At 48.8% G+C, this 18,551-nt stretch overlaps 1 protein-coding gene across 1 annotated transcript; it reads right to left on the bottom strand.

Moving 5' to 3' along the window:
* Nucleotides 1-403: 403 nt before the first annotated feature.
* Nucleotides 404-13,939, bottom strand: NSFL1C (NSFL1 cofactor). Its single transcript, XM_048820102.2, has 9 exons — nt 13,794-13,939; nt 10,488-10,585; nt 8,553-8,627; nt 5,141-5,306; nt 4,671-4,763; nt 3,830-3,939; nt 2,969-3,106; nt 2,003-2,167; nt 404-780 (listed from the first exon to the last, which is right to left on the bottom strand). Exons 1-9 carry the CDS (start codon nt 13,893-13,895, stop codon nt 618-620), a joined length of 1,110 nt encoding a protein of 369 aa, XP_048676059.1. The 5' UTR covers nt 13,896-13,939; the 3' UTR covers nt 404-617.
* Between the last annotated feature and the right edge of the window lie 4,612 nt (nt 13,940-18,551).

Genomic DNA, 18,551 nt, shown 5'->3' on the forward strand with positions numbered 1-18,551 from the left:
TTTACTTCTGAAAAAGGATGAGAAAAGCATTAACCTTACGCCTCTGCATGCAAATCCAAGCTTTAACCCACATACAGTACAAGAGAACCGTGGCTTCCCAAGGATCTATCGGCTAGTGCTGGTGTTACACCAATGTCAGTGTCAGCCTGGCAATCAGATCACCCATTTATGGGATGGTTTTTATTTAACACACTGAAACAAAGGAAGCGTTTTGCATAAGGCCTGGGAGGAGCGAAGAGTAATGGGTTGCTATAAGTCGTTCTTCCCCAGCATGGACAGAAACTACTTCCTTTGAGCTCCCTTTCACCAGACTTCCCTCCCACTCTGCAGTCAGTAACGTGATCCATAAAGCACCTTTGACAACTCCAGTGGGAGAATTTCTGGCACAATAGGCTGCAGCCCCTTTCAAAATGGGTTTGTTTTGTTTATTTATTTTAAAGTCCACTGATCATCACAAAAACATGGGAAATGCAACTAATGAGAAAAAAGTCCAACCAAGATCTAAGAACCCAGAGCTACAGGTAGATGTGACACTGTGCTGCGTGGCACAGGTGCGCATACAGGACGAAACGACACATGCGCGCAGCAGGTAGACGCGTGAAGAGAGATGGGTTCTATTATATTAATCGCTGGACGATGACAGCGTTGAGCAGGTTGGCTTCCTTCAGGGTTTGGTCCTCGTCAGACAGCTCTTTATTCGGGAAGGTGGTCATGAGGACAAAGCTGGTAGCAGCCATTGCTGGCCGGGCATCTACTATGAAGAGCCGGATGTCACGGATGCTGTCCAAGGGGATCAAACACACAATGGTGACCCTGTTATTTCATTTACTGCACAAATGTGTGGGAAACAGACTAACCTTACCCCTCTTCCCGAAGGTGTAAGTGCCTGCAATGTCACAGCATCAACACTACCAGCAAACGGCAAAAGCCACATTAAGCAGATTTCACATTTAAGCTACTTTTAACGATGACTTTTCATTTTCTGTTGCATATCTATACAGACACACGAGTTCCCTGAAATAACACATGAAACTGCTTTCCACCTATTACAAGTGAGGCTAAAGCCTTTGAGCATAAGCTGTGATCACAACTAGATAGTCTTTGTAACTTCCTGCCTTAAACACATGCAGTGATTGGTGGCTATACTAGTAAGTTTTTAATACCTGCAGATCACCATGGTATCTGGACACGTTGGTGGATCAAGAGATTCCTGCATGTATAGTTTGTAAAATGCTTTGGTATCCCTTCAGGATGAAAGGTGCAATGTAATTTATAAACTGCTGGATGGGCAGGAGAGCAGCATTCCGCATAAGTGAGGCAGATCCCAGATTATCTGATCCCTTAGGGGGCATGATACCATCGTGGATAACAAGGGGGCCTGGAAAAGAGATTTGTCTTCCAGTCTCCCCTGCTTGAGCAGAGATGTGGTTCAATTCTCCTATAAGAACTGGAGAAAAGTACGGGTGACCAGCTGTGTTCTCCAAGAATGGTTGGCTGAGCAGGACTCCAGCACAGAAGTCACATGCTTAAGTCCTACTGAGCAATGGACTCCATGGAATTAATTTTGCTCCTCCCGCTGAACCTGTTTTAAAGGGAACCTCCTCTCTCAAGCTATCTGCAGTGAAGAGAGTGGCTAAGCAAACAAGCTTTCAGAAGAAGTCAACTGAGCTAAGTTCCTTAATTATCTGAAGATGTCCAAAGACCTTGGGATAATTTAGTTGGCACTACAGACAGTTACACTGAGAATACTGAAGTGTTCAAATGAGAGAGAGATCACCAGTTCAACAGCTGTCACTGTTAGGAAAACAAATCCTATCCTACTAATATTTAACAATCACCAAACCCCGCAGTAATTCTGCTCCTATTCACCTATACAGAAGGATCCCCAGAGCTCCCTTTAGCTGGCTAGCCAGGATTTTAACATCTGCTCCAGCTGTGTACAGTTCACAGTGTCACTCGGGCCTTCCCAGTTAGTAACCTGTGTTTCCCGTTGCCCTTGTACCTGTGGCTGTGGTTAAATTTCTGGACCAATCGCCCGCCATCAGCGAGCCGGATTTGGATGTTGGTGGTGGGCTCTGACTCATCAATGGTGATAGAAGAACTGGCTTTGGCTTCGTTCTCTGCCTGCTGTGCTGGAGAGCTGGTGCCCATCACCTGGGGGGCAGTGCTAAGAGGAGGAAAACATAGAGGACAGGTTTTATAAACCACCTCTTTCCAGGCCCAGGATTCCCACTTAAAAAGAGGCACAGATGCAAACATATTAGCACTGAGAACAGGAACTCAGGAACCAACTGGTTGACACATCAGGGGCCCTCAGACACTTATCTAATCTCCAAACCAACCTCTCAGAGCCAACAGATTATACAACCTCCAATGTCTTCCAATCCAACCCCCACTCAACCTGACCTAGACATTCCCACACTTCCAGACATCTAATCATGGTCCCTACTACCTCCCCATCTCCTCGCTTCGGATTGATCTCTTGACTAACTGCTAATGAGGGTGCATATCACACACAATATTTAGCATTTACAAACATTAAAATGATTAATCACCACCGTACCGCCGCTCTGCAGGGCAGATATGTTATCCTCTTTTTACATATAAGGAAACAAAGGTTAAGTGATTTGAGGTAGGCCACAGAATCAGAGGCAGAGCCAGGAATCAAACTCATGTTCCTGGCTCAGAGACACGTGCTCAGACCTCTGCAACACACTTTATATCTGCCATCAATGCCGTTTTGCAATTGATTCACAGGGGTTTGCAATAGGGAACTAACAGCAAGGAGTTAAAGCCAGTCCTTTGTATTTGTTAAAAACACCTGCAACATTAAATGCTTATAAAATGTCAGCTATTCCGTCACCCTAACAAACAGCCAAATCAACTGCTATTTTGTTAAAGAAAGAAACCGTGTGAGCTCAGATGGCCTATGGCAGCAGATACCAAATCAGTATTGCTGTCTTCTCACCTGCCCAGTTTCTGCCCCTCTCCAGTGAAAGCCCTGAAGGCACCTTTGGATTTCACAAAATCCTCGTCACGGTGGTCCTCCATATCCAAGTTCACTTGTCCACCGCGTGCTAACCTGCGGAGCTCGGCTGGGACTTCCCTGGAAGCAAGAAGAATGTGCATTGTAATAAAATCCATAGATAAAGAGCTGAAAACTACCTTCTGTTGTGTCTTGACACACAGGTGGGCTCCTCTTCCGGAGCAGCTTCAAAATGGTGCCCTCCCCTTGCCAATGGCTATAAGAGAGACAGGCATGCAGAAGAGATTACAGAACATGCACCCAGATAATGCTTGCTTCCTATTTATGCTGCCCAGGGAACTGTCACCACAAATGCCAGTCCCATCACAGGCTATTAGAAACCTTCCCTCCTGTCCCCAGGAATCAAAGCATCCTTTAGTCATCATCTCATCAGCTAAGCAGGATTTGAGGAGGACTCACCTTCCCAGGGCATAACACACATGAAAGTTTTCTCGCACTAGTCTGTGTTTAGGATAACCTGCCTTTTGTAATCCTCAGGAGTCTGCATCCCACATATGGAAGAGACTGTTCCCTCACTTCTAATCCTCAAAGTCTCCTATCCCTTCATGGGATGGGGCTGCTTCAACAGCTAAATACCCGATGTAAAGGCAACCACTGTATTTTACCCATCCCATTGCTACCACGTTAAGAAACTAATGAAAATGCTTCAGATTAAATGAGCTATTTATACTAAGCTCTGATTCCCAGCACCCTGAATTTCCTACATTCCTATATTTTAGCATACAGGCGCTTCCTTCTCAGACACATCCCATCAGAGGTCCCCCCAAGCCTCATGCTGCATACCCTCTGCGGATAGACTCCAGAAACTGGGCATTGGATGGGTCTTGGTAGCTCCTCAGCTCCCCATTGTCTAGGCTGAATCCACTCTTCCACAGCTTCAATACGATATGTACCTGCAACCACCCCAAGCAGAAAAGTTAGCTCCTTGCCAGTGTCTTGATAAAACATAGCAACGACTGGCAGTGAAAAGCCTGCCCAGCGGGATAATTTCAGATAGAGGGTTGTGCCCCTGTGGGGACTTCCCTAAGCCAACACAGACAAAAGAAAGAAAAACTGTTGGCTGGCTGCTTGGTGGTGTCACTCCCCAATACAAAGCCACCATCACAGATCACCCTCTTTTTGGCAGGTCTGGATAAAAAGCCAAAGAGTGCATGGGACAGGTAGACTGAGCCACACACCCACCCCAGAGGTGGCCCCTCCAAGCTCACAGTGGAACACACTGGTCAGGTAGAGGAGAGAAGTCTGCACTGCTACTGCGCCTCCTCTGGGGATACAGGGAATTTCATTCTCCAGTGCTTTCTATATGCCACCTTTCAGGAGCATTAATTTCACAGCTAGAAATGTTGAGAAAAGGTCCTTGAGCTTATGAGGAGCTTCCAGGCTTTTCAGTAACACTTCAGCAGAACACTGCCTACAGAACACTTGATTATTCATTAAATCTACAAGTGGAGGAAAGAGCACTCTCCAGTCTAAGAATTTACCAAAGCTAGGCTTACTGCACCTCAGCCTTCTATGTCCATTTCCTTCTCTGGGCTCATCAAGAGGGAAAACAGATGCTTTGTAGCTAAATAAAATAATCCACTAAGGAAGATCTTTGCAAAGTTGAAGGGTGAGAGGTACTCACATCCTGACCAGAATGCTGCCTCCTCTCTCCTGACACATAGGCCGACTCCTCCTCTGGAGCAGCTCCAAGGCGGTACCCTCCCCCTGCAAATGGCTACAAGAGAGAGGCACGCAGAAGAGATTACAGAATGATATGCACCCAGACAATGCTTGCTTCTCCTTCACGAGAATATTGCCATGAGTAAACATGGGCTTCACTGTACCAGCAATATGGTTATAAGCTATGTAACACATCTCACAGCTGCAGTGGCCAACTTGTTAGCCAATGAATCATCTGACTCCCTGAATTAGCTTTTCTTGCCATTATGGCACATATGCTAGATCAGCGCTAATGGAGGGGTAGCTGTCCTTACACGAGAATCCCAGCACTCACCAACATAGAACAGCTGTCACTGAGATGGTGGAGGGAGAACACCTCCATTAAAAACAGATTTAAATAAGGAAAGGAAAGGAGACCCCAGCGTTCCTCACTTTTGGTCTGCTGCTCTCGCCGGGGCTCTTAGCTGGCCGATCGACAGCCACCGCTCCATGCTCCTTAGCTCCTTTGAACAGATCCTCCACCAGCTCATTGGGGCTTTTCTTCCTTGGCGGGCCAACGATCTGCTGCCCACTTCTTTCCGAGCCCCCAGCATAGAACCTGAACAGAACAAACAATCATCATCTAGGGACTTGGGGTTAGTTACTTGGACAAATGATTTTCCAGGACGTGGACCTGAGAAGCCCCAAGAGGTAACAGGAGCAGACTGAGTTTCAGGTCCAGGATGTGGCTGCCCACACAAAGAGTTTTTGCTCTTGCACAGTTGGTTATTCTCACTTTCTCTTCTATAGTCATACAGTTTACTGGGAAGTGTTCATCTACTCTGGCCAATCACTGTAACTGATGTGAACAGAAAACCATGAAATGAGGTCTCTGCCAGACTCAGCAGCTTCTTCTGTAACAGAGTTTGAAAAGCTGTGTATTAACTAGTGACAATCAAGTAATCTCCTAGCCTTAAAGCTCACAAATTTAACAAATGGGGGGAGGGAAAGAGGGAAAGGAGAGAACCTAGACTAATGGGACTGGTTATCTGCACTCCTGAATTCTACTGCCAGGTACACCACCAAGTTAAGGCACTGAACTGATCTGTGCCTTAATCTACCCATCAGTAAGATTGTTTATATACTTGGCCACCTCACAGTGATGGCTCCATTCAATTTGCTTTGCATGTCACCTATAAACTACTTATAGAATCTGAGACACATAGGGCTGGAAGAGCCCTTGAGAGATCATCCAGTCCAGCACCCTGCGCTGAGGCACAGTCAAATAAACTGAGACCATCTTTGACAGGGTGTTTGTCTAACTCGCTCTTAAAGTCCTGCAATGACAGGGATTCCACAACCTCCCTTGGAAGCCTATTCCAGTGCTTAACTATCCTTATAGTTAGAATTTTTTCCCTAATATCTCACCTAAATCTCCCTTGCTGCAGATTAAGTGGATTACTTCTTGTCCTACCTTCAGTGGACATGGAGAACAACTCATCAGTGTCCTCTTTATGACAGTCCTTAACATATTGGAAAACTTATCAAGTGCCCTTCAATCTTCTTTTCTCAAGACTAAACACGCCCAGTTTTTTAACCTTTCTTCATAGGTCAGGTGTTCGAAACCTTTCATCACTTTTGTTGCTCTCCTTTGGATTCTCTTCAATTTGTCCACATCTTTCCTAAAGTGCAGCGCCCAGAAATGGACACAGTACTCCAGCTGAGGCCTCCCCAGTGCTGTGTATAGGGGGACAATTACCTCATGTCTTTTTAACATTCCTGTTAGTACACCCCAGAATATTAACCTTTTTAGCAACTGCAGACTCATATTTTTGACTCATTCAATTTGTGATTTACTACAACCCCCAGATTCCTTTCAGCAGCACTACTTCCTAGCCAGTTATCTCCCATTTTGTAGTTGTTCATTTGATTTTCTCTAACTAAGTGCAGTATTTTGCACTTGTCTATTAAATTGAATCTTGTTGATCTCAAACCAATTCTCCAGTTTGTCAAGGTCATTTTGAATTCTAATCACGTCCTCCAAAGTGCTAGCAATCCCTTCCCCAGCTTGGTGCCATCTACAAATTTTATAAGCAAGTCATTAATGAAAATACTGACCAATATCAGACCCAGGACTGACCCTGCAGACCCCACTAGATATGCCCTCCCAGTTTGGCAGTGAACCACTGATAACTACCCTTTTGAGTACAGTCTTAACTAGCTGTTTACCCATCTTATAATAATTCAATCTAGACCACATTTCCTAATTTGCTTACCAGAACGTCATGTGGGCGACATATGGGTTTCAGAGTCCAGGCTCCACCCCAAGCCAGAACATATACACTGCTATTTTTAGCTCTACAGCCCAAGCCCTGTGAGCCTGCGTCAGTTGACCTGAACTCTGAGACTTGGTGCAGCAAGTGTTTCTTTACAGTGTAGACATACCCTTACTATTCTTCCTCTCGCATCAGGATGGTTTGCTATTGAGCCCCTAATACTGTCTCTTTGAAAAACTGCCATCTTTCCTGAACTCCTTTTGGGACCTTACCTACCAGTTCTGAGTTTGTTACTGTCTGCTTTTTTAAGTCCATTGTTACTTTCACTCCTTCCATTCCTTAAAATCATGAGATCTATCATTTCATGATCATTTTCACCCAAATCGCTCTGAACCTTCAGATTTTCAACTAATTCCTCCTTGCTAGCCAGAATCAAATCTAATATGGCTGTCCCACCGATTACTTCCTCTACTTTCTGAAACAAAAAATTGTCCTCTAATACATTCCAATAACTTATTGGATATTTTGGGTTTTGCTGTATTATTTTTCCACCAAGTGACTGGGTAGTTACAGTCCCCCATTACTACTTGTGTTTTGCATATTTCTGTTATTTGTTCTCAAAATGCCTGATCCACCTCTTCCTCCTGATTTGTTAGTCTACAGTAGACCATGACATCACCCATTTTTTCCCCTCCTTTTATCTTCATCCAGAGACTTTCAACTGGTCTGACTCTCACCTCCTTCTGGACCTCAGAACAAGAGTACATATCAAGGTACAGTGCAACACCTTCTCCCTGGCCTATCCTTCCTGAACAAGCCATAACCCCACTATACCACCAAGTCTCTGTGATGCCAATTAAGTCATAATTTAGTTTATGGAATACTTCACGTTCTTCCGGTTTACTCCCCATATTCCTTGCATTTCTGTATACGGACAGCTAAGCTATTGAGCAGCTTCCCCCATTGCTACCCCTCATGTAGCTCCAATGACCCCCGCCCCATATTTAGTCCTCTGTTAACATCACTTTTTTTTGTACCTACCTGTGGGCTTTTATCACCTGCCCCTTTTGAATCTAGTTTAAAGCTCTCCTCGCTAGCTGTCATTATAGCTGTCACTGCAGGAAATTTCCCACTAACATTTCCTAAATGATGCTCAAAAGAAGGGAAAAACCCAGATGAAAAGGGGAACTGCAACTGCATTTCCATACAGCAGCATCACAAACAAAGACATGGGAGTGCTGGGGCTCACTGCTCTAGCAAAAATGCAAACACTCATTTTGCAAGCCCTGGGATTAACTTCTCTCAACAATGGGGAGAAGGACATGCATTCAGAACTGTACTGATCACCACTGAATTTAACATCTCACAACTCTCAAACCAGTACAGAGAATTTCTACAAACAGTGCTAAGCCTGTCCTTGCAGACATCATTTTCTTTGACTAGCCTTTCAGAATAAGACTCAGTGAGCATGAAAACCGGAGACTCGTCAGTAGCGATTAAAACACAGATTTAAAGAAGGTTCTGTATAGTTCCATACTCTCCCACAAGATAAAAGACCATGTGGTTTATATATTTAACCGGAGACTGACCGTTGTCCCTCTTCCTCTTCATCATCATCTTCTTGAGCATGAACAAGGTCTCTGAATGATGTCACCCGGTGGTCACTGTAAAAAGATAACCAAATAAGCGCACACATTCCCCAAAGAGATAGATAGATATCAGACATGTAACGTGAACTATAAAGCAGGAAAGTGGCTGTTATGTTGTGCTTCTGTCCTCTACTATGCATCTGGGTTAAACAGCATTTATTTCCACTGAACTTCAGTTCTTGCACTAATTAAACACCCTCTATATACTGATCAAATGGCAGCTCAGAGGGGACAGGTACTATTGCTGTCCTCATTAACCATTCAGCAAAGTCCATCTGCTCTTTCCCTCTTGGGGACTGTTGTCAAAATAAGGAAGACTATCCTAATATCCTACACCGGTGGTTCCCAAACTTGTTCCGCCGCTTATGCAGGGAAAGCCCCTGACAGGCCGGGCTGTTTACCTGCTGTGTCCACAGGTTCGGCCGATCACGGCTCCCAGTGGCCATGGTTCACTGCTCTAGGCCAATGGGAGCTGCTGGAAGCAGCGCAGGCTGAGGGACGTACTGGCCCCTGCTTCCAGCAGCTCCCATTGGCCTGGAGCAAAGAACTGCGGCCACTGGGAGCCGCGATTGGCCGAACCTGCGGACGCGGCAGGTAAACAAACCAGCCCGGCCCACCAGGGGCTTTCCCTGCACAAGTAGCGGAACAAGTTTGGGAACCACTGCCCAACACTTAGCTCCCTCCCTGACTTCAATTAAAAACAACATACACTCTTAGAATAGTCTAAACATATCTAAGAGATCACTAGAAACAAACAGTTTTGTGCCTTTTGTGTCTTTATGATATATAAAGAAAGATCTGAAAGGTTTCTGTACAAGACAAAAAAAAGGAACCTGGATTGAAGAAAGCTGGAGTAGAAGAATTTCTGCATTTATACAGTGGGTTAATCTGGGTCCCTTCCAACCCTACGGACCTGATTCATCACTCCACTAGACCATCGAGTCACATTGGTGTAAGAATGGTGAATCAGTCTCCAAGTATCTCATCCTCTCCCCATTACATCGACAAATACCAGGTGAGTGTACGCACAATGCTTGATAAGGGGTCACGAACACAACAAACGTAACAAAGCTTCAGTCATTTCCCTGCAGATGTACTGGATTTAGGAACCTTTATTTATCCACAGAATAGTTATGGCATAATCCCCAAAAATGCAAGGTATCTAACGCGGCCCTGTTTACGAAGCCTCTGTTAAAGGTGAACGGAGTTCAGGTTACATGTCTGTTGATCCTCTGTGTTTCTGCAGAGCTACCTACTAGGGAGCTAACTGAAATGGCGATTTTTTGTGATGTGGACACTTACCCACTAGAATCTGCACTTAGACCATCAAATTCATTTTACACAGACAACTACCAATCAGATGAGAACTCTCTGTGCTTCAGATCCCTCATCTGTAAAATGGGGATAATATTTTCCTATTTCACAGGGACAAAATCAGGCCAAATTCATTCAAGCTTGTAAAGTGCCTTGACACCCTCAGATAGGCGGCGTATAGAATTGCAAACTATTCTAGAGAATTATAGTATTCTGTATTACAGAGAATGTTTAGATCTGCTGAGTTCTCTTCTGGCCCCAAAGCAAACTAAAATAGAATAATCCATTCTTCTTGAGCAATGAGGTAAAATCATTCTACAAAATTCTTTGCATAAGATGTGCAATCACATCCAAGGTAGGGGAATACAACACTGCTGGGGTTTCACAAAGGCTAATGAAACTTACGAAATAAAGCTGAACAAAATTCATGGATGTCTTCTCTGATAAGGGTCATACAGCAATGTGATGGGCATAGTATAAGTACTTCGATAGTGGCTTCCACTCCCACATGTATAACTGCTTAATGAGCAGACCCATATAATTTGCAAAGTTTCTCCTCACCTGGGTGCAGTGCCTCTGGACACAGAGCTGGCAGTTGGCTGAGGAAGCGTTACAATATCTTCATCACCCCCGTCCTCATAAAAACTAGCTAGAGCAATCTGAAAGGACAGAATTACAGTGGCTTTTAAGAAGACGACCAATCATCTCGTACATCATTGCTGTCAGAAAGATGTCAGAACTATATCCATTAAAAAGATTAAAATACTGCATTTACTTAGAACTTTTGTCACACCCAATCGCTTAAGCCACATCTACTCTAAGGAATTTTACAAAACAATTTCCACCTTCAGGAGTCTTAAGCAGAGATAAGGCTCATCTAGCAGCTTCCAGTTTTTTTACTGCCATGTTAGGGGTTGTCTACACTCAGAAATGTACTGAAACATTTCTTCTGGAATAACTCCTTGTGTGGATACTCTTATTCCAGAATAAGACTGCTTGTTTCTGATTTAGCTTACTCTACTTCTAAAGTGGATTTAGCTAAATCTGAAAAAGGTAGCCTTATTCCAGAATAAGAGTATCTTCATGGGGGTTTATACACAAATAATTATTACAGAATAGCTATTTCAGTACATTTCCAAGCACGCACAAGCCCTTAATTAAATGTGCTAGTGTAGACATGGCCAGAGGGTAAGTTTGCAGGGAAAAAGGCAATTGGTCAAATAGGTGATCATGCATTCACTTACAATTTTCAGGTCCTGTTCACACCATGGCTGAATCTGTGCTAGCAATAACTGGCTTTCACCCCTTCTGACCAAGTGGATAACTTTTACAGATCCTTCCACTCTACCTGACTGGCTAAATACAGGAGTCTATATCATACACAATCTTGATTAAGCATATTTCATAGACTTTGAATAGTTTCAGGTGTCTGAAATTAGGATTATCAGAAGAATTTTCAGTGCTCTTAATATATATAAGGGGAAGGAGGATGATCTTGGGAACTACAGGCCAGTCAGCCTCACCTCAGTCCCTGGAAAAATCATGAAGCAGGTCCTCAAGGAATCAATTCTGAAGCACTTAGAGAGGAAAGTGATCAGGAACAGTCAGCATGGATTCACCAAGGGCAAGTCATGCCTGACTAATCTAATTGCCTTCTATGACAAGATAACTGATTCTGTGGATGAAGGGAAAGCAGTGGACATGTTGTTCCTTGACTTTAGCAAAGCTTTTGACACTGTCTCCCACAGTATTCTTGCCAGCAAGTTAAAGAAGTATGGGCTGGATGAATGGACTATAAGGTGGATAGAAAGCTGGCTAGATTGTCGGGCTCAATGGGTAGTGATCAATGGCTCCATGTCTAGTTGGCAGCCGGTATCAAGCGGAGTGCCCCAAGGATCGGTCCTGGGGCCGGTTTTGTTCAATATCTTCATAAATGATCTGGAGGATGGTATGGATTGCACCCTCAGCACGTTTGCAGATGACACTAAACTGGGAGGAGAGGTAGATACGCTGGAGGGTAGGGATAGGATACAGAGGGACCTAGACAAATTGGAGGATTGGGCCAAAAGAAATCTGATGAGGTTCAGCAAGGACAAGTGCAGAGTCCTGCACTTAGGACGGAAGAATCCCATGAACCGCTACAGGCTAGGGACCGAATGGCTAGGCAGCAGTTCTGCAGAAAAGGACCTAGGGGTTACAGTGGACGAGAAGCTGGATATGAGTCAAAAGTGTGCCCTTGTTGCCAAGAAGGCCAATGACATTTTGGGATGTATAAGTAAGGGCATTGCCAGCAGATCGAGGGACGTGATCATTCCCCTCTATTCGACACTGGTGAGGCCTCATCTGAAGTACTGTGTCCAGTTTTGGGCCCCACAGTACAAGAAGGATGTGAAAAAATTGGAAAGCGTCCAGCGGAGGGCAACAAAAATGATTAGGGGGCTGGAACACATGACTTATGAGGAGAGGCTGAGGGAACTGGGGATGTTTAGTCTGCGGAAGAGAAGAATGAGGGGGGATTTGACAGCTGCTTTCAACTACCTGAAGGGCGGTTCCAAAGAGGATGGCTCTAGACTGTTCTCAGTGGTAGCAGATGATACAACAAGGAGTAATGGTCTCAAGTTGCAGTGGGGGAGGTTTAGGTTGGATATTAGGAAAAACTTTTTCACTAGGAGGGTGGTGAAACACTGGAATGCGTTACCTAGGAAGGTCGTGGAATCTCCTTCCTTAGAAGTTTTTAAGGTCAGGCTTGACAAAGCCCTGGCTGGGATGATTTAATTGGGGATCGGTCCTGCTTTGAGCAGGGGGTTGGACTAGATGACCTCCTGAGGTCCCTTCCAACCTTGATATTCTATGATTCTATGACCACACAGCCTGTTTGGGTTAATCACACTTCTATAAAATCTTATGCCTCAAGCTAACAAAACTCAGTGATAAATATTATTTACCTGAATAGGAGATTGCCTCAACTAGTTACACAGATATTTGTAAATTTCAAAATTACAAAACGGAAGTGATTTGTCACCCAGTTCTTGCGCTTGATGACTTAATCTGCCTCTAAAGAGTTTCAGTTCATATTAAAGTATAACAGGTATGGGGGGGGGGGCGGCATTACTGCACAATATTGTGAGTCAAGACTCTTGGCTCCATCGCTGTGTGGACCTGGCTGGACAAGTCACTTCACTACTGTGCCTCCCTTTCCCTATCTGGATAATACTTATGTCAATGGTTCTGTGAGGCCTAATTAATGCTAGTAAGGAGCTCTGAGATTTTTGGATGAATTGATGTGCCAGAGAAATGCGACGGGCAGGGATGCGAAGGGCATGCAACAGGCGCCTGCAGGGGCTTACAGGAGAGCTGGGAACTCACTGCAGCCACATCTTGAGAGAGGCGACCAGCTCCAGGACGGCTCCTGAGTGACGGAGACCGAGTCTTCCGCAGGCTGGTGGGCGGGGGACGGGTTTGCACAGAGCAGCCAGCGGCCAGTTCAGGGCGTGCAGCGCCTGGGGGAACAGGCCTGGGGGGCCCTTTGCTCGCGCGGGCACCGGCTCTGCCCAGCGAGCCCCGCCCGGCCCGGCCCGGCAGGAGGAGCGGCCTGAGCCCGGGGAGGCGCCGGGGGGCGCTGGCCGGGGTAGGGAGCAAGGGGAGCGGGGCCGGGCCAGCAGGGAAGGCGGAGAAGTCGGGGCCGCGGGCGGGCGGGCGGGCGCCGGGGAGGGGAGGGGAGGCCGGGATGGGGGGAGCGAGCCGGAGGGGCCGGGGAGGTCGGCCCGAGCCGGGGCCGGGGGGAGGCCGGGCCGGGCCGGGCCCCCACATGCCGGGATGACGGTGCGGTTCCGAGGCGGCCCCTCCCCCGGCCCGGCGCGGCGCTACCTGCAGGTCCCAGCCCGCCGACTCCAGGAAGAAGCGGGCTCGCTCCTCCTCGGTCCCGGTCACGGCCACGAACTCCCTCAGCGCCTCCTGCCGATCCGCCATCTTCCCGGTGCAGCGGCCAATCCCCCCCGGCCCGCGCCGGAGGCCGCGCCTGGCGGGCCGGGCGTGCAGCACTCAAAGCCCTCCGTGCGGAAACGCGCGCCGCCCACAGCGCCGCCTGCCGGCCCCCAGCGCGACGGGCAGCGGGAGGCTTCCGGCCGGGCGCAGAGGCGGCCACACGCTGCCCTCTGCTGGGGGGAGATGGAAACGCAGGGGCCCCTGGGGTCCCCAGTTCAACCACCTGCCCCCGGTTCCCACGTGGGTCCCGTCCCACCAAGGTCCCTGCTGGGTGCTCAGCCCCCTCCTGCATCTGACCCCCAATCACACCCCCAGGAGCTGGGCCAAGGGAGGGAGAGACACGGACCGTTCCGGGGCCAGCCGGCGCCGGGGCTTAGGGCGCCTCTCCTGGGGTGCGTCAGGACCCCGGCTCCGCCGAGCTCGCGGGATGTGGGCTCAGTTCCCAGCCCTGTCACGGCCTCCACGGACAAACCACTTACGCTAAGAGCTTTAAAAACGGCCACTGGGTCTGGGTGCCCAACTTGGGCCCAGTTTTCAGAAACACTGAACATCCCACCGTCCCCCACTGGGAGCCGCCATGCGAAGGATGGCCTCTCTGGAGAGCAAGCCTCCAGGAGCGTGCCCCAAACCGGAGCCACTCCAAAATCACGGGGCTGCTTTTGAACATTTTGGTCCCGATCTCTCTGAGCCTGAGTTCTCCTTCCACACAATGGGGATAATAACCTCAGCCTACCTCACAGGGTGCCAAAAAGATAGAAGCCCAGACCCTCCAAGAGAGGGGAACTCAGGCATGGGCAACACTCAGTCGTTTGTGAGCTGCTCCGATACCACTGTGGCGGGGCCATAAAAGTACTAGGCAGATTAGACAGACGTGAAGGTTTGTCGTTAAAACCATTCCCACAGTGGGGGAAACACTTCCACCAGCAGAACCCAGACTTGCACACTCTCCCCGGCAGCATGCAACCAGCAGGGTCCCCGGAGATAACGGGCTGTAAGAGCAGGTCACACTGCAGTTCTGCTCTGCAATACGTCCTGTGACAATGGGATCGGTGGGCAGGCAAGTGAAGGACTCACGGCACATCTGGGGGTGAATTCAGGCATCTTCAGAGCAGCTTATCTTAATACAGAAGTAAATGCAAAAACTGTCCTGCCGTCTTAAGCCCCAGAGGCAGGAGGCTTCAGACCGAGGCTCAAAGCAGCAATTCCCTGTTCTCATCTCCCCCATGTCCCAGAGCACAGCCCCATATGGCCACCTCCAGGATCTGACGCTGCTTAAAGCAGAGGCTGGTTATTAACAGCCAGACCAGCACGTTGTTTCATTTTCACCTTATTTGGATTTTTATTTCTCACCAGATTTTTTTCCTCATCCCCCTTCTACCCACATCAGGCTGTGACACCGTTTTGGTTACCCAGGGTGTCTGCGGTGAATTATTAGTACTTTGATAAGCGGGTTCTCCAGTACGGAGGGGAGCTGTGGTACAGATTACACAGCCCCCCATCCCCAACCCTTTCCATACACAGAGCTCCAAACCTTTGGCAGATGCTCTCTGTGGCCAGGGGGACTGTGCTGCAGACAGCTGACATGGCCCTCCAGGCAAGCAGAGAGAGACCCATGAGCAGAGGGGACTCTTCTGTGCATGGACCAGGTGGGTTTCATTCCTCCAACCCCATATTTTCTACCCACAGTTGTTCCATCCTGGCCCCTCTTGTGGATGGAGACCAGTCTGCTGCAAATTGAGCCAAACCCTGAGTCCATGAGGTACTGGGCTGGGCGCCTGGTTCTGAGCAGAGATTGGTCCCTGATCCTAGCTCTGGGTCTCTCAGGTGCAGGCCCCATGGCTGACCCCCTTCTGAGGCAGTGGGACCCCACAGTCTGACTGCCTCAGACCCCAGACCCAGTGCTTCAGCCCTCCCAAGCTCCCAGTGCTTAAACACTCTCCCCTCAAGTCCACATGGCTGTGGGAGCTCTGGTGTCTAGCTAAACCCTTCAGCAGGGCAGGAACACACCTAACACAGGCTTAGCAAAGGAGATTCTCACCCACAGCTGTGTGGGGGTCATTTGGGTGTGTGTTTGTTTTGAGCACAAGGAATGAGAAGGGTTGGCCGCCCATAACTCCCACGGGACTTGTCAAAGCAGCAGTCTTGCTAAGGCCCAACATTCAAAACAACCTGAGTCAGACCCCAAAAATCAGGAGACAGCCCCCCTCAAATTATGAGATTAAAAAAAAAGATGAATGGTTTTTGAGCTGTCCTCTGGTTTTTGACCCCACCCCACATGTGTGTGTCGCGTTGTGTTGCCAGTTTATAGTGGGGGATACAATTTTGGCCACTGCATCCCGACAACAATTAATTCCATGCCCCAGCCCCCACATCAGCTCTGCACCCCCACCCCCACCTCAGTTAATATCGTGCCCTCCAACCCTGACCTCTGCCCCAGCCCATCAACTCCGCCCACCCAGCCACGCAACCCATTCTGCAGCGCCCGGTGCCCCCAGCTCCGCACCAGTTAGTTGAGTGGCCCGCAGCACAGCAGGGGTGCTTTATAAGCAGTACAGACAGCAACACACTGATCAGCCATTGCATTAGCTCGTCACTCAGGGGGCGTTAAGGTCGCTGCTGCAGAGAAGGACTGCCAGCTCCCAGGAGCTTTCAGGACTGTGGGCATCAAACCCAGATCTCAAAACACTAGGAAATGCTCAGCCCAAGTCCCCACAACCTACGCCCACAGAAAATGCTTGATTTGGTCCTTGACTGACTACATGGGACAAGTTTGAGAGTAGCAGCCGTGTTAGTCTGTATCTGCAAAAAGGACAGGAGGACTTGTGGCACCTTAGAGACTAACCCATTTATTTGAGCATGAGCTTTCGTGATAAATTTGTTAGTCTCTAAGGTGCCACAAGTCCTCCTGTCCTTTTTACATGGGACAATTAGCCCTGACTCCGTGGTAGGTCAGCCCGAGGACTCTGCATGTCCGGGTAAGTGCAGCCCCCTTCAATGTGGTCTATTTGCAAAGGGAAGTGATTACCGAATTACCTGCTGCCCTCTCACAAAGGCAGGAGACTCCAGCCAGTCTGAAAGTAGCAGGAAAGGCGTAATAAAGCTCTATGGATTGTGAGCTCCCTGCTCGCATCAGCCCAGGGGGCCAGGGAGTCGTGCGCAGTGAGTTCGTTCTTCGGAGGTTGCCCAGAGCCGAGAGGCGGGTGATTAATGGGGTGGGGGGGGAGCTTCCATTTATCACACTGTGTTGTGATCCCCACAGTCAGGCCCAATGGCCTCTTCCCGGAAAACGATATCGTTTAAAACCCCGCTCTCCAGGCTGCTCCCGTGATTGGTCAGGGCAGACCCAGCGGTAAGAGCACATGACTAGCTCTTTCCAGTCAGGTCACCGGGTCACATCTGCAAAACACCCAGCTCCTGCCAGCCCAGGGAGCAAGAGTCTGGGCCTCAGGGTCGAACCCGCAGGACTCAGGGGCGCTGCTGCGGGGCCACACTATGTGTTAAACAGAAGTAAATTGCATTTCACCCCATCTTAAAGGAATAAAATCAATAATTAAATTTCTCAGATTTGAGCTTGCTCCCTGAAGTGAAGGTCAGTGCAGACAGCGCAGAGAGACAGGCGGAGTGGCCAGAAGCCAAGTCAGGAATTCCACGTCAGCTGCTCCATCAGGAGGTGGATGAGCTTGGTGGGTACATCCCATCAGGCCTGGGCTCCCTCTGTCCGACCAGCAGGGCTCACTGCAGGTGCATCCGTGGACCCATTTCCTGGCCTGCGGGGATGGAGGCGCAGACAGAGACGTTGGCAGGTGGCGACGGTGCAAGAAAACCAGGAAACAGCCCTGGGGCTGCAAAAGGAAAGAATCCAACTGATGAAGGAGAGTCAGTCAATGACCCTTCCCTGAGCATTAGCCCAGCCCAGCCAGGAGCCCCCCAGGGCAAAGTGTCACGAGCGCCTCACATCCCTGTGCTGGAGAACGTCCAGACGGTAAATCATCGTTAGTCTGGCAGCGGAGGTGTTAATTCTCCAAGGCCCATTGCTCCAGGGGACCCTGCCAACCCCACCGCAGCCCAGGGCTGGCTGCGTAGCAGGGGAAGAGTGCAGTGGGCCCAGTCCCCCAGCCCCTGCCACTGATACCCCCTGGCTGCTGGGACAAACACAGGGTGGAGGGCCCTGCTCCCACTTCTGCGTCTCCGGAGGATATGGGGAGGACAGCCCTTCTGCTGGCCCTCAAGGGAAGAGGCCCCTGCTGCCACTCCTGAGCAGAGGAGGGGCCCTGCCACTGCTCCCAGGAAGAGGGTGGGGGGCCCTGTCATTGCTGGGGGGAGAAGGGGAGCCCCCATCTGCCCAGACACCCTCCAGCCTAGCCCAAACCACAGCTCTTGTATGCCCATGTGGCTAAAGCCTGGACTGCATAATCCAGCCCTGCCTGAGCCAGTTACTCTCGTCTTCCCAGGAATCACCTTCTCCCAGCAAGTCGTGACCCCAGAGACATCCAGAGCATAACGCTCCCTTCCCCAGGGGGCTTTGTCCCTGGGCTGCCGCATTAATGCCGCTCATGCTAGTTCCTGTGCTCTGCCCAGCGCAAATTACAGAAAAGCGACAGGTACCCTTTGCTCATCGTGGAGAGGAAGGAGACAAGGAGG

This window comes from Caretta caretta, chromosome 13 (genome assembly GCF_965140235.1).
Source record: "Caretta caretta isolate rCarCar2 chromosome 13, rCarCar1.hap1, whole genome shotgun sequence".
Taxonomy (NCBI): Eukaryota; Metazoa; Chordata; order Testudines; family Cheloniidae; genus Caretta; species Caretta caretta.

Bases quoted from the DNA above. Each gene is read 5' to 3' on its own strand.
- NSFL1C (XM_048820102.2), bottom strand. From the start codon at position 13,895: ATGGCGGATCGGCAGGAGGCGCTGAGGGAGTTCGTGGCCGTGACCGGG. The intron at 3,940-4,670 runs GTGAGTACCTCT...GGGTGGTTGCAG, and splicing joins GGCAGCATTCTGGTCAGGAT to GTACATATCGTATTGAAGCT. The intron at 3,107-3,829 runs GTATGCAGCATG...TCTTGCTTCCAG, and splicing joins CTGGAGTCTATCCGCAGAGG to GGAAGTCCCAGCCGAGCTCC.